General features: G+C 28.1%; 1 protein-coding gene across 6 annotated transcripts; it reads right to left on the bottom strand.

Annotated features, from left to right (window-relative positions):
* Positions 1 to 405: 405 nt before the first annotated feature.
* On the bottom strand, positions 406 to 21516 carry LOC132942490 (transcriptional activator Myb). Of its 6 annotated transcripts, none has more exons than XM_061010909.1 (15): positions 21013 to 21516; positions 10795 to 10957; positions 10520 to 10669; positions 10222 to 10454; positions 9675 to 9888; positions 9352 to 9605; positions 9152 to 9291; positions 8975 to 9096; positions 7394 to 7474; positions 6325 to 6606; positions 6135 to 6257; positions 5924 to 6061; positions 4789 to 4887; positions 1193 to 1336; positions 406 to 1112 (listed from the first exon to the last, which is right to left on the bottom strand). In XM_061010909.1, exons 1-15 carry the CDS (start codon positions 21018 to 21020, stop codon positions 963 to 965), a joined length of 2301 nt encoding a protein of 766 aa, XP_060866892.1. In that variant the 5' UTR covers positions 21021 to 21516; the 3' UTR covers positions 406 to 962. The 6 variants fall into 6 exon arrangements, with proteins under 6 accessions (XP_060866892.1, XP_060866890.1, XP_060866889.1 ...); XM_061010907.1 differs by lacking the exon at positions 21013 to 21516 and adding an exon at positions 13013 to 13224 and having other exon boundaries at positions 9717 to 9888; XM_061010906.1 differs by lacking the exon at positions 21013 to 21516 and adding an exon at positions 13013 to 13222.
* Between the last annotated feature and the right edge of the window lie 1067 nt (positions 21517 to 22583).

Genomic DNA, 22583 nt, shown 5'->3' with positions numbered 1-22583 from the left:
TTTGACTGCGCATAAGGGTTTCATTGCACCCATCCTTCCCCCCCCTCCCCCCAAATAGAATTATTTGAGCGATATAAAAGATACTTTAGTTTATTTAATATTTAATAAAAAAAATTTTCATTATTTTCAAGTAATATGATTTATTTTAGAATAAGTTACTTTTTAAAACATTATTTATGGCATGGATCTTTCAAGTTTCACCTCCTGACGCCTATATATATTAAATTTGAACACAAAATATCTATATGATAGTACTACTTTAAATAAAGTAAGTTACCTTTACAAGTTTTACACCACTAATTTAATAATTTGATATTCTGTTAAATTTAAAAGAAAAACGTATAATGGAACCATTAAGGGTTTATTAAAATTTAATAATTTACAGACAATAAATAAAAATTATAGTCTAAAATCACTATTTTATATATTTTTTTCAAAACAATTTTAATTTACATCTGGTACAAAATCAAACCATTTTTAATACAAATGAATGATATATATCATACATAAAATTAATCATAATGTTAATGGTAGTGCTGATAAGCAAAAAAATAAAGAAATCAATGTCAAATTTCAAATGTGCACGACATAAAACTAGGTATATACAAAAAAAAAATTACAGTAAAATCAAACACTAATTAAGTAATTTGTAAAATAAAAATTTTAAATAATATACATTGGTACACAATCACATAAAACATTTAAATTAAAAGTTACTAATAAATTGCATTTGGTGACTATATAATTGTAATATTAAATTACAAAATGGAAAAACTAAGAAAAAAAATAAGAATCAATAAGAATAATAACAATACGAAAAACCAACAGAAATCAGACAACACAAAAAAATTATAAAAGAAAAACTCACTAAAATAATTTAAAATGATACAATTATAACAGAGCTGGTACACAAACTTGCTGTACTATTAAAAATACAATAGGGAAAAATAAATATTAAGTATTTAAAATGATAATTGCCGTGGTTTAAATCCAGGCGCTTTAGTGCTAAGGTTTTTATGTGGTGTTTTCATTTGCAAACATTGATAAGCTAAAGCCGTCATTTCTTGTTGGTCGACAGTCTTTCCACATGTAATCTTCCACATCACATCATTCTTCAAGTAATACATTATTTTCAACAAGAAATTTAATAATTTAATAATTTAATAATTTTCCAAAGTAAATTGCCAAATACCTTGGATACGAGGCCGGACCATTTTTGTCTGAGTGGACTTCCAATGTGTAGACGCTTGAGGACACTGCTGCCGTCGGACGACTGTGGTAACTGTCTGCGGATGACTGTTGTCTCCGAAACGTCTGGTGAGGCAGTAGAGCCATTCTGGTCATCACAAAACAATACATACAGCCACCATTTACTACACCATCACCGTAATAATAACGAATAGCTACTACTACTTATTATTATTACTTTTTCATAATAAATAATACAAATAAAGATGTTTTTAATAACTCTAAAGCATTTTCAAAGAATAATTAAATTGCACATTGATTGATAGTTTAAATAGAATTAAAAATTAATTTTCTATACTACATTGCTACTGTAGCTCCAACAGTTTTTTTAATATCAGAGTATAATATACATGCCAGGTCACGTCAATTAATATGAATATTAAGTATACATTTATGTGTAAAATAAGGACCAATCTTCATAAACACTGAGTAATTTTAACTGCTGATACCAATTTTTGGTGATAAAATTTCTATTCTTTGTATTTTAATATAACAAATGCAAACTTCTTTGAAAACGCTGTAGGCTAAAATAAAAGACCTAGAAGGAAATTATATTAGTGATGGCCAGTGGGTATTCACTATCACTTTATAGTAATAATAGGTATTTCATGAAAAATCTACATTCTTCAATAATCTTATTTTCAATCAATATGAAATTTGGTACGGATTTAAGTTGTAAGTAAAAAGAATACATATTTGTATATATTTTTTAATAAACATTGATTAATATTTTTAAGTTAAATCTTTTTTAGCTTGGCTCATCACTATTTAGTATAAGTTAGTATTTCTCAAATTATAAAATGTTTGTCGTATTTTTAACTACTTTAAATAAACTAATACAATTTTTATTTTAGATTTTGAGCAGAAGGAAACGAGTTATGGTAAAATGGTAAAAATATCAAACAATATTCATGCGGAACCTTTTATTTTTTATTAAAAATATAATAATCCAATTAAAAGGCAATTATGTTTTTTGTAAGATGTAAGAAAAGCCTGTATTTAGAACATATTTGTGCTAATGCTCAAAACCCGTTTTTTTTCTTGTTATATTGTGTATATTCAAAATCAACATCATAACAAGTTTAATTTGAGAAATGCTTAATCAAGTCATGCACAGTAAATAATTTGAAGCATAAAGGTAAATATAATTATTAATAATTTTTATATACAATATAATGTATCGTTTTGTATTTTGAAAAAAAAATAACACTAATTCATCAGTTGTACGGATTTCTAAAATATGTATTCAATTAATTTGTCTCTAAATTAATATAAATTATTGTTAATATTTACCTTTATAACTTAAAAGGACGCCAATACAACCAATATTTAAGAAGTTTTATGTTGGCAGGACATAATGAGAAGAATTAAAATTTTAAATCTTAAATGCAATAAATTACTGATTCAAAATATTTAAAAATTGTCCCGTATTAGCACCAACAATAGTTATTGTATTGAAAAACGGTTTTATGTAACACAAACTTACAAGTACAATATTTAAAGCAGATTTACCAAAATTTCTTATTACATAGCAGATAACTTTATCTCGTAACGTTTTTGTGTGAAAACTTGCTTGTACATATAAAAAAAAATGAACCTTTATGAATGATTTTGGTTGTCTTGAAAGCTTAAGTTAGGTGTATATATATATATATATGATATATAAATAATATATATAATGTATAGACATAGCATAAGTGTTTTTCTATATATTATAAAACTTATGTAAAGCTTCTAAGAATATTGCTTTTGTATGTTTGTCCTACACAAATCTATTTCCATATAAATGATGGGTGGTAGGACGTCCTTTTAAATCCCAATTAAAAATGATACAATAATAACAATACATTTAACAATCAAACAAAATTGCTCTAATTGCACTACTGTGCTCTATGAATAGGTACTATGTGTAATAAAATATAATAAAGTGAACTAATTATACTTAGTAGATCACCTCTCATTACCACAAAAACATATAATTATGGACAATATACAAACATAAATGACACAAATATCTATACAAGTCTATTAAGTCTTACAAGATTAACAAAATCTATTTCCTACTTGAAGTTTTAACAAAATTTGAGAGACCACATTGTATTCATTGCATACAGGTTATAATTCTTGATCCAATTTTTTATAATGTAATAATAACATGACTAGGATTGGAATAATATTAATTGATGTTTTAAAACTATAAAAAATAGACCATAAGTTCTTTTAATAGTCTCATAAAACAAAATATATTGGTGCCTAATACGTGGTTGCTTTAAAGTTTGAGCACCTTAAAATCATTTTTCATCTGAATAATTTATAAGGATTTTCTATAGTTAATCTGGGCACTTGATGATTTCTTGAAAACCTGGCACTTATGTACAAGTTTTACAAATTATAATAATTATGGCGGTCCTATGAAAATAAAACACTATTGGTGTTATCTCCAATAAGTCACTTGAAAATTTGAAATTTTTAAAATTCATATAGTTGTAATGTATAGAAAAGTTTGGCATATTTATCATATTTTTGGCAAATTTGATGAAAAATGCAATAATTTATTTATTTTCACTTGTACTAAATATATTAAATTGTTTTGAGATTAAATTGTTTATTTTCATTCTAAAATCAAGGACTGACTGGATATTTATTTAATCATATTATTATTTATTAATAGACATTTTTTAAATTATTTTTCGGAATTACATTTAAACAAAACAAATGAAATATAATTTTTTAAAAATATGAATCCAATATTTTCTTGTTATTCCAAACATTTTTTATGATTTGTTTTTTTATCTTTAGTTAATATAAATGCATTTTTTTGAACCTTTTAAGGCATATTTTGCCAGTTTTTAATGCATAGTTTATAATATTATAATAAGCATTATTTATGAGCCCTGGCCATTAGTATGTTATGCATTATCATATATTTATTATGTAAAAAAAATTAGATTATATTTCAAAATATTTCACTAAATCCTTTTCTCTAAAAACATGAATTTTTTGTACCAAAAATTTACTTTATGAATTGTAAAGATTACATTCCCATTCATTTGCCAACTCACGTATAATTGTAAAATGTTGACCTCTAAATATAACTTTACTCATCTCTGTACACACATTGATATTCAGTTAAAAATACTCAATATGATATATTACATACACACATAAGTCACTTTCAATAACAGTTTTACAATGTACATCATAAAAGTGGTTTTTTCAATAGAATTGTAAGAGTGATTTAAACTAAGTATTCATTAGTGAGGTGCAAAACTATTGCTTTAAATTTATCCTACTTGATCTAAGGGTGCAATAATTTAAAAAGTAAAAAGAACTAGGTTTTTTTCATGACCTACTCACCCAAATACCTGAAAAATATTAACAAAACAAAACAAAAAATCTAAATTACGAGAAATAATAAAAAATAATGTCAAATCTAAACACTAGCACACTCAATAAAAGATGGCAGGTTTGGTGTATGATATAATATTCACTCTTCAAACCAAATTAGTGTGGATGATAAAATAAAAACTATATTTTTACCTTTGAAGCTGAATATTCTTCAGATGTAAAGATGTTCCTAGTATCATCTACATTTGTTGAATAAACATCTTCCGTATTCGTTTCTCTAATTGTTTTAGACTAAAAAATAAGGATTTTAAAGATTTAATTTAAGATTATTATTCTTGAAAGTGGAAATAGTTCAGTTTGGGAACAATTGTGGTTTGAACAAGAACTCGAGCATCTCATACAGTTTGAATAGTTTGAGTATAATTAAGTTTGAATTTTTTTAACTAAGTTTATTTTCCTAGTATTATGTATAAACATTTGTTGTATTTAAATGTTAAAAAGTTTGAATAAGCTTCAACATTGATTTTGGACAGTTTGAAAAACAAATTAAATATGTTTACGCCGCAATATTTATTTTACAAAATCCCTAACTAACAAGTAACATTCCACATTTTATCTAAATTTTTTTCTTCAAATATAATTTTATTATAATTCTAAGCTATAGAAATAAAAAACAGTGTATCTAATCGACAATTTTAATCTACATATTTTGAATACATTTTGCGGTATGCAATAACTATAAAAAGTACATAGTACTAACTTGTACATTTCTTTAAAAAATCTATTGAAACAATAAGTGTAGTGATTAAACTGTTGTTTTCATAATATTTCATAAAAATTGATTCTGTTTGTTACTGTTAAGAGTATGTCACACCCGCATGTGTTGTCTCCATCTTACAAATGTACAACCTAGCAAAAACTGTTTTGCTCGGGACAACTTTTATCTTTCTGTGTTTGTAGTAGTGGCTCCAAAATTATCGACACAAAATGTTGACGTGGAAAACTAATGGGCGACGACAGCACTTTATAACAGCCACATCCATTTTTCGTCAATATTTTGCATCGCGTAAATATGGGCCAGTGAGCGATCTATTGTATTTATAATCAATGCTAATATGATAGAATTGGATTGTAATAAAAATAAGAAATGTGAATCAATAATAAATTCTTAAAAATAAAATTATATTTGTTTAAACTAGGTAGGGGTATGATATTATTAAGACAATGAACTTGAGGGTGCTGTAGCACCTCTGTAGTTGCGCCACTGGTTTATACACATAAATTCTTGTTATAACTTATCATACTAACACAAAAAAAAAAAACTTACAGATGAGTCTATAGGTTGATTCCAAGAAGCTGTTGGAGAAGCCCACACAGGTGCAAGAGATTTTCTTGCTTTTTTTTGAGGTGTAGGTGAAAGAGGTTCGGCATTTTCTTTTCCACATGCAACTGTGTCATTAGTATCCTATACAATTTGATAATAGTTTTAAAATAAATAAAATACAGTAACATATAAAATTAATGTTTAAAATTATTACACAAAACATATTAGAGCTATCAGTTTCATACTGTGAATCAGAAAATTCAGATTCTTTTTTAACTCGATCTTCTTGCTTTATGTAATCAGTTATATCTTCAATTAAAGCAGACGGAGATTGAGCCTAATAATACAAAATATAATACATTAGTATATTAAATAAAAATGGGTAATTTTAAACTGTAACTTACTAAATGTTTCACACCCATTTTACGACCAGCCTCAGCAAGAGCAATTTTGAATGGTGTAGGTGTGTGAGGAGTATTAATTCTATGCATTGTTTCTGGAGTCTTTACATCATCACGACTTCTTCCAGCAAATTTATAAGTTAAATTTGGTGTAACTAAGGTTTCAGATTTTATAGTCTGATCACTAATATCTTCATTAGGTTTACTACTACAACTAGGTAATAGACGCCTGACGGGTGTTGAAGATGAGTTAACATCAAATGACAATGACGGACTATTTAAAAACTAAAAAATAAAATATAAAAAATTGACTGAAGTGTAAGAAAATTGTAGTTTAGATTAATAAAACAAATTAAAGGCATTAGAAACATACAACAAATTGGCAAAAAAATGGCAATCATATAATAATTGTACCTCTTATGAAGGTGCAAACACTATAGTAACAATAATTTTAAATATCAAATGATAAACAATAAATATTATGACTGTACTGCCATAAGGAAAACAGTATTGTTAATTTAAATTATATTAAATATTATTATCATTTTTGTTACTATAATATTTAAATACATTATTTACACAAATAAAATAAGTAAAAATGCAAAACCACCAAAAACTATGTGCAGAATAAGAATAAAACGAAACAAAATAAAATACACCTTGTAACCCTAAACATATAATTATTATTATTTATAAAAAGATAGAATAGTTATTTAATTAAAACTTAAAAGCAAAGCTAAATGATAACAAACCTATGATTTTTAATTTGTAGTTAATCAACCAATACAAATATAATCATCTAAAATCCTTAGAGAAATAAATGAATTTCTAATTATTCAAAATCATAAATATTTCATTACACCATGAAATGACTTCAATAATTGAAATTCACCAAAAATATTATATAAAAAAAATGATTACCATTATAACCATTATAACCATGTCTAACTACAAAGACTGCTACTGTAAATGCAAAAGAACTAATTGCTTACATGCATATACATTAACAGTAGTATTTAATGAAGTATAAAACTATATACGTTGGAGATTAAATCATAACATATTTACATACTTGTGAGGGACTGAACGGTAGTTGTTTTATTGGTGTTCGTTTCTCAGGCGTTCCAGGTATGCTCAAGCCTGACAAAATAGTCTAGACCACAAAGACACACACATCTCAATCTTTTTTAAGCAAACAATCAAACCCAATTTAAAAAAGTGCCAATTTTGTCTACTTAATATTTACGTAAAACCATATTATATTTTTTTTAAAAAAATAGAATTTTATACAACACTTAAACCAATTTATTTAATTTTAAAACACTATTAACAGCCAAATTTGGTTAGCTGATACATGGGCAACTTAATCACCGAGCATTAAGCAAATTGCAAGTCTTCACTACTTTAACAAAAAATATATTTGGTTAAATGTATAGCTTTATAACAAATTAAATGCATATAGAAAATTTTCTGTTGTAATTAAATGAACTGTAATGCAAATATAGAATTTACTTTTTATTTGTATAGGAAAATTAATTTTAAACCATGTTTAATTATACAAAACTATTAAATCTCATTACTAGCATTGATATTAGGTATGGATATCTACTCGGATCTAACAGTCAAATGTGAACAAATAAACCTGGTATACTCTATTCAATATAAGTTAGAAAAAACTGGACAGCCTCTGAACGATAGAACCGCTATGATTTGTTGCAGTAGTCAGCCGTGCCGACCGCAGCCAATGAGATGGCAAATGCGCAAACCACGACGTTTCCGTCAGAATTTTTTCCACTTATTTTGAATAAAGTATAATAATTGGCCAGAATTCAACACATAAAATATTTAAAGTTCAAGTGTTAACTCGCAACCAGAGTAGAAAACCATATAATAATAAGTAATCACTTTATTTACAAAATTTTTTTTTTACTGTGATTACTTTTACTTTGAATATTTACCTGGATTAAAGTAAAAAGTGTCCCATAACCTTTAAATTAAAATAATGCACCCTTAAAATGATTTGCTATGATGTTGGTACACAGTATTTGACAGAATTGGTAGATACATATAAATTCAGAATAATTTTATATCAGTCATATAGAGTATTTAATTAAAATATAAATGCAGTTACTTAATAATAAAAAATCAAAAAAATAAGTATAAAAAATTCACAAAATTGATATTTCATTCTCTTAACAAATATCGTAGAATGACGTCATGATGCACCAATTACAAAGTTACACAAGAGACTTATTTCATTCAATAAGCCATTTGAAATAAATGTTGTGCACAATATAAACAAAAAAAGAGTTACGAAATAAAAACAGAACAAAAACATCATATCAATATCATGCACTGTTAAATGTGTTTAAAAAAACAATTAATGAACATATTTTATTTTATGTAGTACCTGTGTCAAATACAGTATATTAATGAAAACCCATACATAAGCACCCGTATATTAAATAATCAAACCAATTATTATCTTACCTTTGAAAAAAACAACACTTTTTGTGCTAGTTATTAATTCTCAAACTCAAAAAAAGCTTTTCAAAAATGTAAAACAAAACTAAGTGAAGTACCTACACTGATTTTAATACTCTAACCATACGTAATGTAAACAAAATTAGCTTATTTTTTTTTTTTTACTTACACTGCATTGTAAATTTAAGCCAACTTCAGGATATTCTGAAAAACTCCTACGCCGCCGAGTAACTTTATTATTTGGTGAAAATATATTTGATTTATTTGGTGTAACAGCATCATACTGATAATCTGCAAGACATTATTTTAAAATTTGATAACATTTAATCATTTATATGTTACTTACAAAGTTCTGGGCAATTATCTTTTTTTGGTGTCTTTGTAGGTGTAACAAGATGAAGTTCCGCATATCCTTCATCAGGAGAACTACCAATAACACTATTACTAGTTTGTTGAGTTTCAACAAAACCTCCAGTCTCAAATAACCTAAAGAACAGTACATAATTACTATTGACTTCATTTTGATTTTTGATTTATTTTTTATACCTGTATGGTGAATAACATGGCGGTGAATTAGATTGCAAAGGTACTGAAGCTGGTCTAGGTGGAGATTCCAATTTATAATTAATATTGAACACATCTTTTATTTTAGTTTCATTTTTCTTTTGAGGCGTTGACATTAAAGAATTCAAAACTTCTGCAGCTGCAACAACTTCAGCTTTATCCCGGACATCTTGTTCGGGATCTAATTTAGACTGAGGATCATCTGGAATATATTTTGGAGGCATCCAACTGTAATACTAAAGAAAAAAATTCAAAGGAAGTTAATTATTTATTTAACATTAATACATTTATAGACTTCAAATTACTTGTGATGGAACATCAATAGTAATGTACTCTGATTGATTAACCTGTGATGTATTGGGGTGACTTTTGTTAGATTCTTCTCTGTTTTCCATTGGTGCTCTGATACTTTTTGATTTAGGCTTTAACATGCTCCTACCATATACTTCTCCTTTATCATCTATTTCATATTTCCTTCGCATAGTTGAATTCCAATGATTCTTTATAGCGTTATCAGTCCTAAATATTTTTAAAATAAAATAATTAATAATTATCTGAATCATATACTATTTAAGTATGTGTACTGTGTATATTTTACAAATTACTTTATACATATTATGTAGTATATGGTAATCAGAATTTAATATTACAACAATGGTAGTTAAATGTTACAGCATTTGGGTCAATACCAATATTAAAATATTTAGTACAAAAATCAATAATACAATTTCATTTTGAATCATAATAATGACATTACCTACACCCGAGTGATTATATATCACATACATTCATATTATTTAAGTGTTTTATTAATAATCTTAAGTTAAATAAATAATTAGCCCATTAACCTACCTTCCTGGTAACAACTTTGCAATTTTAGCCCATTGATTCCCCCATTGACTATGTGCCCTGAATATAATTCTGTCTTCTTCATCAGTCCATGCACTTTTTTTTATATTTGGATTCAAATGATTATGCCATCGTTCACGACACTGTTTACCTATTCGGCCTTTTAAATGTCGTGCTATTAGAGTCCATTTTTTGGGTCCATATTTTTCAACAAGTTCTAATACAGTTTCGTCTTCCTATAAATACAAAACAATAAAATATTAAATCAATTTTTTTTGTTACTTTACTTAATTTAACATACTTCTTTTGTCCAAGGTCCTTTTACTAAATCGGGATTCACAACTTTGTGCCATCGTTGTTGGCATTGAATATCTGAGCGATCGTTAAAATGTTGGGCGATGAGATCCCATCGTTCTTGATATTCTTCTACTAGTTGCTTTAACCTCATATCCTGTAGAGGAACAAATATTACACATATCAACAATTGTATACTATAATTATAAATTTATAGGTAACATAAAACATGTATAATATATAAAATATATGATTCTGTTTTTGTAATAATTAATTATTAACCTCTTCTTTGGTCCAGCGACCTTTATTGATAGAGTGGTTTGATGGTTTATATTCAACCAACCGTCGACCATCTTCACTAGATACGATTGGGATGCCGAGTGGCATCGCATAATCATCTGAATCTTCTCCATCATCCGTTTCGCTATCGTAACCTGATCTGGACCTACACAATTTAAATAAATATTAAAAATACATATTCATTAAAATAACATGTGTAATGTATAAATTATAACTATAACAATTAATCTGTTATCATATAATTTAGAACCATAGTATAATCACTTAATGTTTGAAAAATATAATTTAAAAAAACCTGATAGGATGCATATAGAAATACATAGCCACTTCTTTGCTCAACTCAGATCATGATAACAGTATGATATATTATTAAATGTTAACACAATCAGCGGTAGATTTAAGGGGCCTGACCCTCTATAGCTTATTAACTGTGCTATATATGCTAAATATAGTTGTGACATAAAACTCATGAGTAACATACAAATAGTTTTAAACTAAAATTATAAGTATATACACTTATTGTACATTATAATTAATAATATAAAAATCCTTTATACTAATAAGTAGTAACAAATAAAAGGGGTTTTTTTTTTTATAACTACGTATTTAATATTGTTTTGAACAATTTTGCCTTCTCCCTCCAAAAAATCCTAGATCCAAAATGTGCTATTGAAAGCAATAATAAATAATTGCTTTCAAAATAGATATAAGCAAAGCAGTTAAAAAAAATGGTTAAAATAACAAGTACAAATATATTGTATATTCAAGACCCCTCCCCCGCTTGAACCAAAAACAATAAATATAATAAAATAAATAATTTTCTGTTAAAAAGAAGTTTTGTTTAAGAAATATACATTTGTACGTATCCAAAACGAAAAGTAACACTTTAATATTCATATAAATAAATGTGACCAAATCATTTTTATAAAGAATATAGGGGGTTACAGACCGTGAATCCTGTTTCCTGGACCCTTCTTAAAGAGTATACAATTCTAAACTAATTATAGTGCCATTCAAATAGAAAAAAGCTACAAAAAATAAAAAATATAATATATATCAAGGACATTAACACATATTCATACTACAATAATTAAAAATAAAAACACATTTTAAACACAACAAAAAACTATTTTAGCTATTGTAAATCAGTTTTTTAATTTTTTTTAGTATACATTTTAAAAGAGCATTATCTTATATTATATTATAACATTATTTAATAACATATAAACACATAATATTTAGAACTTCTCATATATAATTAAAAATATTCTATGAAAAAATTGATTAATCGATTATTTGTTATATCTATAAATATGTATACAAATCACTATTTTGAATATTCAACACTGTAATTTATTTCATACATCATGATAAAAGTTTGATTTTTTGAATAAGCTAAAATTGTTTTTAGTAAAATGACAACTAATTAAAATAGTGAACAACTCTTCATATTTATCTAATTGTTAAAAAAAAAAATAATAAAAAAAAAACCGATTATATTAATTTAATTTTGTATTGGATTACTCATTATCAAATCTACAAATATAATTTAAAACTGATATAATGTATGATGGTATGATAAAACTATAAAACTATAAAAGGTATAGTTATTAGTATTTATTTTTACCTGTTTAAATCTATTCAAAAATATTTATCAAAATATACGTTTTGTTAAAAAATAAATAAATAATAGCCTAATATCCTAACTTAACCCATAGAAACAAAAAACGAAAAAAATAGATTATTTAATGATAAACGATTAATAAAAATTAAAATACATAAAAATCCGATTCTATTATTCTAAAACTTCGATGGGTACCTATATATATTGTATGTCTATAAATTAACTGGCCAAACACAAATAATAATATTCGAGATAATATTTCACTATTTGCCTTATTTTGGCTTTTCCATTTTAATTTTTACTAAGAGCTATCAAATAATAATAGAGATATTTAATAGGTAATTTGTAAAATAAATTATTTAACTAAATAGTCAAGTACTATTTATAATCAATGGTAATACCAAGGAAACATTGAATAGAAGTCTTTAATAAAACAAAATACAAAATAAAAACGAACAATATATTACTATAGCTATTGCATTTATTGGTTCGACTATTAATAATCTACCTATTCCCAACTAAATATTATTAAAAATAGTCTTAACAAAAATGTATATTGTGCATTTAAAGACTTACTCATCGTTTTGCTGTATTAAATGCATTCGTTTATCATAAGTGTTTTGATATTCTAGAAGACCACTCACGCAGCTATAAGGCCGTTTAGACATGGAGACATTCAACGAGACTATCTACTCTTTAAAATAAACTTTGAAATCTATAAAAGTTCAAAATTATGAACAAAGCAAGAAATATATACGTCGTATTACAAAATAAAAATTTTACGTGGGTAAAGAACTACGCCACACTATAATACCACACTACTATAGCTATATGGCGGGAGAACAGAGGCCAGGTGGTACAAGACAGCTGGGGCATTGGTTAGGGGATCAACTAAGCAGTAATACAACCCCTCCCATTGGCATAGCGGACATGAATACTTGATATACATGTAGAAAAAAAGAGGAAGCTGATTTCCTAACAAGAGAAGAAAGGGGCTCAGCCAAAAAATATATTAAGTGATGCAACATTGAATAATAAATTAAAGAACTAGTCACTAGAAAACACTTGCATTTTAGTCAGGTCTCGAACACCTTTAATAATGTTGCAATATTGTTTTTTTCAAAGTAAACACAAGGAAACACGTTGTCGCGTATCTGTGTAACAAAATATTTATGCACATTATTTCACATGCAATTTAGTCCATCCTAATAAAACAAAAGTACAATATTATGTTCCGTAAACATTTGAACTTCGATTTATTATTTAATATAAATTACTACCAAATTCTAAAATCCACGATACCTAATATAGCTCTGTAAAATATAATATAGTGATCAATTTTAAATAAAACCATAATTTGCTTTATGATTTTTTATATTTGCTTTATAAAACAGTTTAAATACTAATGTAGAATTGAAGTTTTATGAGCTTGCAAACCCGCTATAATTTTTTGTTTAAAACTATTGTTTTGTTTGCTAAATACATATTATTATTATTATTACTATTATTCATATGTGCAGATTTTCTAAAAAATATTTTTGTTTCCACAAAAGTTTGATTTTCAGTAAAACGCATTTCTTATAATTGTTAAATTTTGATCTTACTGGTACTACTTTCTAGATTCTTCAAAGATATAATATTATAAGTACAACAATTACGTAAAAATGCGAAACAATATCGTGGCAAACATTAAGATTAATATCCTGGGTCTAATTTTTATTCGAAATACTTATGCCTTTTTTTATAATATAAAATATGCGTTAATAAATTATTTATAGAATAAATATTAATTAGAAAGCAGTAGTATAACAACTCATTGTTCTTTTTTTTAGAATTACGGCTCCGAGATAAAGAAAAAGTATATTTTCCATCCATCTACTATTCTTAAAATGCCCAATTTCCCAATCAATAAGGATTTATGGAAAAAAAAATAATACTAAATACTTAATAAATACTACAAGTAATTTTTCCATAACACTCCTTCCTATGCACAAAGTATTTATTGATATAAATGTATTGTTATGTTATCCGCTGTCGGGTGCTATGACATGGTTTAAAATTATTTAAATACCATAAATTAAATTCAGGAGTTTCAAGTCCGTGATACCTAAATCTAGCATTCTATCATATTGACATTGACTTAATGAAACTTAATGTATAAGTATTAATCTTAAAAGTTTAAGACTGCTAACAACACAAAATTAAAATAGCTTTTACTACAAATTTAATTATATTTTTTGTAAGTTGTCGGATACTACAGAGACAATAAAAAACGTATAGTTTTGAAGTAACTAGGCATGATTTCTATCGATAGATACAAGACAATGATTATAACTCGCAAGAAACTATTATAGGTACACAAAACATTAATACAACATATATTTTCTGTCAAGATATAGATTTACAATTTACAAATATATTTATGGCAGGTATCTACCATAAAAATATATATTATAACACAACGATTCTCAGCTTTTACACTAAAACGAATTTGTGATCGCAGAAGGCAGTTAACGCTCGACTAATTTTTGAAGGGGGATTAACATTTTTATTATAGGACTATTAACTTATATATTATGTAACCATCAGTGTCAGCAATCCTCAGTAACGACTTGTCATTATTGAGAATGGCTAAATCGGTTAATCAATATAGACATTGCCTAGACAATATTATAATAGGTAGATATGTATTAGATTTATCAGAATATTATTTAAATGAGTAATGACCAAAGAATACTTAACTTTACGAAAGCATGTAGCTATTATGTTATTATAATTTATACCTATAATTTTATTTATAAGCCAAACAAAAAGTTATTTTGAATATGGAAGGCTCTGGATTGCAATAAAAAAAAATCGGCTGAAAATAGGTATTTAGCGTGTATTAATTATATCACAACGGTTCTTGACACTATCGTTGTCCGTTTGTTCACAAAAACTATTTTTGTAATAATTCCTATATGACAACTCCCCCCTCGCCTCACACCACAAATAAGTGGTATTAGAATCAAAAAGTAATATTCAATTTCACGATCGATAAATCTATTAACATTTATCACCTTAGGAAAATACAAATTACTGACATTGACTAAACATATCAGTCTGTAATTACGGAAATATATAGACCGATTCCCAACAACGCCCGTGCCTCTCCGGCATTACTGACATCGCTCCCTCATTACCTATACATTGCCGGAATTTCCGACATTTATGGTAACATACCAACGATTTATGAACCTGGATCTAAAATGTGTTGTTCGGAAACTGTTTTTATTAAATTATTCTTACGTACATTTGTGTTCAGCAAAACCAACTATGCTAGCTTTAATATTAAGTATACAGCACGAGGGAGTCCAAGTAGCCATTCAACTGCCCGATCCTACCATTAACATTTGTACATATTCGCTTGGCGCTCTTCACAAATATAAGTAACATTTGTACATATTCGCTTGGCGCTCTTCACAAATATAAGTATAACTTGCACTCACACACCCTAGCAATTAAAAAAAGAACATCATTGAAAAAGCCTACAAGAACCTACAGTTTATATGGACACCAGGCCATTATGGAATAAATGACAATGAAAAAGCTGACAAAGTATAGCTCGTGAAACAGTCAATAATCCTATGACGGAAATACACACCTACTCATTGACATCCATAGGAAATAGGAATGTTAGCACCTATTGTACCAATTTATGGGAATCTGAATAGCAGCGTACACCAAACAATAAACTCAGATAAATCAAAAATACTACCATATACTGGCCTAAACCCCATTCATTTAATCACAAAGATGAATTAGTTATTAACAGTCTACGTATAGGTCACTCAAAGATGTCCCAGAGAATAATCTGTAATGTGCCAAACCTGCTGAGAACCTCGAGCAGGGAAACCGTAGCTTTACACTCAACCACCCTGTCTACTGTCAAAATGTTACAGAAACCAGAAAAAGCCTAGAAATATCTGACAACCTCTTCCCTTAGCTCTTAGTCTTGAAGCCCTTAGCCCAATCCAAGACAACACCAACAAAACCATCACATTTCTAAAACTTATTGATATGTACAACTTAATCCAAGGAAACCATTGTATTATTTATATGGAACTAATATTTATTTTGTTATAAGCTAATAAACTTATTAGCTTACTTATTAGCAAACTAGTAGTTAATGCTGTATACGAATAAAAAAAAAACATTGTCTGTATTTGTACGCTGGATTTTTTAGGATAATTAAATTGTTATGCAAGTTATAAGTAGACGGTTTAATATAACAATTAAAAAATGCAATGACGTCCTTTTAAGGTAGTTATGCTCATAATCAGCGTACAACAATGCTCCAATACTCGAGAACATTTTTTAGCCCCCTCACCTTTTTGTAACCATGTTGTTTTTTTTTAAAAAAAATTATATCTGGCGCATGTGTTGTCTCCGTGTTACATAGCAAATATGCGTTCAGCAGTTTCAATTTTGTGTTTTTAGTGTTAATATTACAGGGAATTGACTTATTATCATGCTTAAAATTTAAAACACTATTTGTTTTTTTCGATATTTTAATTTTCAACGATGTAAAGGCGTTTTTAAACTGTGATATCTCACATACCTACTCATATTTCGTTTTAAAATTAAAATGTCGCTAAAATAACCGACGTAAAAAGCAGATAATATGACATTAAAGTATGATAATAGCCAATAGGATTAAACTGTAATATTAACACAAAAAACACAAAATTGGAACGGCTGAACACAAATTTGATGAATTCGTAAGACAGAAACAAAACAGCAGGTGTGTCGTCTATGTTAGTTATTACTATACCCCAAGGACTAAATGGTCTTGAACGAAAATATCTTAGGACAATTATAGGGTCTCGCATTATTTTAAAATTCCACAGAAATACCAAATACCTATTAACTATATTATATTAATAGAAATACTTATAATGTAGGTGACAAATTAATATCATTCAGATTAAAAATTGTAAAAATGATTGGTACTTACTATTTAAAAATAAAAGACATAGACAGCTTTAGATTACGTAATTACAGCTTGTGGTAAAAAATGTATAGACTATTTTAGGCCTAATTATGTTTAATTTACTGGGCATAATTCTAAAAAAATAAGGTGTCATCAGACTTGTTCATTCGGACTTAGTTTCGAAGTTATAGCGAATTGAATTATTGAAATATCGTGGCACAATGGGTAACGCGGGGACTACAGACATGGAAATCTTGGCCGGCTGTATAATATGTGCTTCGAGTTGTGCTAACAATTTTGTTTTAACTCCGAGACCTACCTAAGGTAGTCTTACATAACAAGTTGAGCCCGGTCGAGGGATGTTTTAGATTTTAATTGTCCAAGCGAGTGACCATGCCCGGTGTATGTATTATGCTTCTAATTTAAAAAAAAATTCACATGGGAGCTAAACTAGCATTGTTCCTCGAGTTTAAATTTAAAATTATTATTAATATATAGTTATGTCATTAAATTGTAGTGACTTATATCATACTATAAATAATATATACTACAAAATAAATACTAAATAAAATTATAAATAACAATGAATGTTCTAATTAAATTATAAAATAATAGATAATAGGAAGCATATTTATATTTTGCAAGGACTATTAAATTAGGAGGACGTTACATATTAAGCAGAATTGTCTCAGTCCTACAAACGCATAACATAGCAAATTGTACATTCTGAATAATCTAATTAGGTAACTTTGTTATGTTTAATATTGTAGTGAATTGACCTATTATTAAATTTAGAATAATATTATCTAGTGAATCTCATAGGATTTTTATATTTTAATTTTAAAATTGTAAATTTACGAAGACAACACATGGGGGGTGTAGCATACTTTTAAGGGTAATGTTCGAAACCCAGTGGCCAGTAAAATGAAATTATTCAAACTCAGAAAGTATAGATGTAATTTTTATATTATACTGCCTACATACAGGTACATTTTGTTGAGAAATCAATCCTACACCGCCATCTATATATTATATATATTAATTGTTATCTAAGCCATTATTATTATTACTATTAACCTGTTGAACTGGTATCAAATAAATGCTAGTCTGTTACACACCGTCAATGAGGTAGTCACATTATTTTCACGCATGTTAGTCAATCCATAGTTATATTTAATAAAAACTAATACATATTATATTTGTTTTCTATGACATAGATCAGAATATTTTAATATTTAATTGTTTATATTTATTAATAAAACTTAAAAGCATATTTCAGAAATGTACACAAAACCTAGATTTTAGATCCTAGAATGACTAAAAAGTTTAGAACTCTTTTCAAACACCATAGCAACAATAAGTTTGCTTGAGTAAAACCTTTTTTTTATTGTTGCATTCAATATAAGTATAATTTTGGGTTATATCATACAATAACCACACTTCACAGTCATCATTTGTACCTATTTTAACAAATCAATACATTCTGTGCATGTTATGAAAAATATATTCTAATGTAATTTAAACGATAATAAACATTTCACATTTGTCATTCATTGTCATGATACATTTATTATAGTTAAGCTAATAAATATTAAAATACAAAATAAATTGTAAATAGACCAGCTACATCCTTAACTTCCTAAATTATATTAAAACAAAAAATAGGAATTGTTGAAATGGATCAATAAATCTAGTCTTGACAGAATATATCCAAATACCAGGATAATGAAATAGTTTACACAAAGGTAGATAGAATTTTATATTCATTAGTTTGCATAGAATCCCGGAAAAAAAGACCAAGGAAAAATAGAACACGGAAAAAAAGAACAATTTACAATTGTTTGGAGAAAACTACATTTTAAAACCGAGAATAATCATTTTAATTATTTTGTTAAAATTTCATAATTTTAACCATGTTATACATTATCGAATAATTATCATTATACACTACTGGCTATGATGATTGGTTAAATTATTTTTATTTTTTTATTATTATTTTACCCATCACCCATTAGGTTTAAAATTTACAAATAGAGTAATGTAACATATATACAGTAAAACCTTATAACGGAATCGCTCGATACCAACTGATATTTCCGTTGTAAAGGAGTTTCTTTTTTAAGGAGACTAAAATATACGGGATATAAATTATTTAGGACTATTAAAGGACTATGGAGGTTTACTGTACACCTACTACTACTACTAGGTTAATAGAAGTATATTAATATGTACATTATAATATATTTTTTGGATATTATATACAATTTAAATATAATAAAAGGAGAAATTACCTTCATTTCAAATGTACATATTTATACGACCATTTTTATTACTGGAAATTTCCTATGTAGAGATCACAGTGACCTTTTCATACTTTATATGATACTTTACCCTAATGGGTAATGGGTAAAAATAAAAATAATTTAACTAATAATCATAGCCAGTGGTGTAATTATAATAATCGATAATGTATAATGTGGTTAATATTATAAAATTACAACAAAATAACTAAAATGATTATTCTCGGTTTTAAAATGTAGTTTTCTCCAAACAATTGTAAATTGTTCTTTTTTTCCTTGGTCTTTTCACCGATAACCGTTTGCATAATATCAATGTAATAATTACATGTTTGTCATAAGTCAACCAAAGTACGGTACATTATACATTGAGAAAAATAATATAACAATATGTAGGTAATTACCGAGTGTGTGAGCATTTATATTTAAGAGCTAACACAAGTCACTAAATAATTTAATTGATTTCATAACATTATCTTCCATTTAATAAGTACTAGATGTTATTATCAGACTGCCAAGCGATAATTTATCAAATCTCACATCGAGTATTTATCATAGCACACGTTTGAATACCGCAATTTAATGTAAAATGCACATTATCGACTCAAAATTCCATCAATAAAGGTAGATAAAAAAATTTTAAATTGATTCACCAGATCAGACCCATAAAAAAATTATGTTAACATCTTAATCCCATAATTATCTGATAACACAATAAGCGATTGGCATAAAATATATTATATAGGATCAAAAAATATTACAATTGTTTTGGTATTTTTTCTCTTGAGCAAATGACTTGGGCTCAGGTCCCCGTCATTTCGCCCCACCCCCTCCACTCAACTAAACCTACAAAAAACTCCATCATTCATGCCTCAAAACAATCCCAAAAACAATTGTACCAAATACCAATCTGAGTGTACCCGTATGGGCTGCTGACCACCATTTGCAATCGGTCAGATCGTCAAATTCGAAAGGGGAATGATCGCGAAAAGTACACGTTTTCCTAGCATTGCGCTAAGCACATTCGAAATGCGCAACCGACAACGGACCAAGGTCACGGGAAATTCAAAATTAAGCATGCTGGGTGACACGTCTCCCGGAACTAATGTAACGACTACCTACTGTGTGTCCGACACCGGGGCAAAGGCGGGGGCGGAAAACGTGTAAAAATCCGTCAACGTCATTTTTGTGCGGAAGACGATGAGAAAAAGCGATACGGCGAATAGTGCATGTTGTGTAAATAAACGTGTAAATAGATAAAAAAAAAATGATACGCAGGTAAGTATGTAACTGGCGTGCGGTCTCACCTATTCATTTATCGACCAATAGTGGAGACAATGACCGTTATGACGACGTAACGGCCGACGACCGTCGTTCCGTTTGATTTTGAATGGCCAACTGCTGAACGCTTCCGGCCGTCCTCCCGATGTCTAGGCAAACGGACATAGCATAGTATCCTAACGGACGTTTCGTACTTTCGTAGCGATGGTCACCGCCACCGTCGTCTGATTGCGTCGCGTACTGCGGGCGGAAATATTGAGAATCGCCGTCGTTGACGTCGTCGTATGACTTTACGTGGCTGGGACGCGGCCGGGCGAACGGCGCATTCAAAAAAATGCAAAAAACGTACGGAGTAACGAAATTATTGTTATTTTGATATTATTTTTCCTTGTTTTCGTTATTCTGTTTTTGTCCTACTGTTGTCTGTACGTACTGCCGTCCGTATACGCTAGATGCTGCTAGCTGCTGCTGTCCGACGACGGTTGGTATCGGTCGGTACGAGCACCAACGCTCGTCGATTGGTCGGCGTCGGCGGCCGTCGCTGGAGATTGTGTTCGGGTCGTTTTCATATTTTCGTAACCACGATGTTCTGGTTCCGGTTGCGCAGTGTAGCCACACGTCGGCCACGCCAAATTCCCCGAATGGATGAACTCCGTGGGGTCACCACATACTAGTTGTTATTATTGTTAATGTTGTTGTTGTTGTTGTTGTTATGCTTATGTTGTCAGTTTGTCATTAATTGTCGACTGTCGTTCGAACCATCCGATTGGCCATTGGCGTTGACCGATGTGGCGACTGGTGGGTTCCGAAACTTCGAAATCGTGACTTACTACTTAGTACTTAGCGTTTTAGTAGTTTGTAGATCGTAATTCGTAGGTGCCCGGAGGATGATCTGATGATCTGGGTGCAAAAATTGTAAAGAATTCCCAGACCGTTGAATAATACATTAATACTGTACAATAATTTAAAATGTAGTCTCTTATTGACTTACCCCTATAATGTACCTCTTTATGTGTAACCATGTGAATTATACAAAAAAATTATAAAAATAGAATCGATCACAATATTACATGGCAGCGATGGGGCTCTGGTTAGTTTTAGTTTTTTATTATAGTATTCTGTTTTATTAAAATTTAATGTGTTAAACATAATTTCCTATCAATAGTTAAAAATGTGTTACATATTTCGTCTGGAACAATGACACAATGTCATTTGCCAGGTTTGGTAGTGCCGTAGTGGTCTGCATTCTCCAAATAGAAAATTAATTAAATTATTTGATTAAGTTCTTTTTTTGTTTTGACTGTTTAAAAAATTATATTTTTAAATAATTTACTTTAAATACCATAGTCGTAGTACGAACAGAAAAGCTAACTAACCTGGAGGGGGAAACGTCCAATAATATATAATTTATCATAAATTTGTACGATTTTTGACCATAACATTCTGAAAATGACTTCTTTTCTCATATTTTGAATACTCATTCAACACCATTAATAATAATTTTGGCCTTTTCTAACGTAGCCGTTTTGGATTGTAGTATTGTTCTGAGTATGCCTATAACGCTCCTAACAAATTTCTTTAAACGATTACCTATTAA

The sequence above is a fragment of the Metopolophium dirhodum genome, chromosome 4, assembly GCF_019925205.1.
Source record: "Metopolophium dirhodum isolate CAU chromosome 4, ASM1992520v1, whole genome shotgun sequence".
Classification (NCBI taxonomy): Eukaryota; Metazoa; Arthropoda; class Insecta; order Hemiptera; family Aphididae; genus Metopolophium; species Metopolophium dirhodum.
Note: the sequence above shows the minus strand (reverse complement) of the source record. Positions and strands in the feature narration are given on the sequence as shown.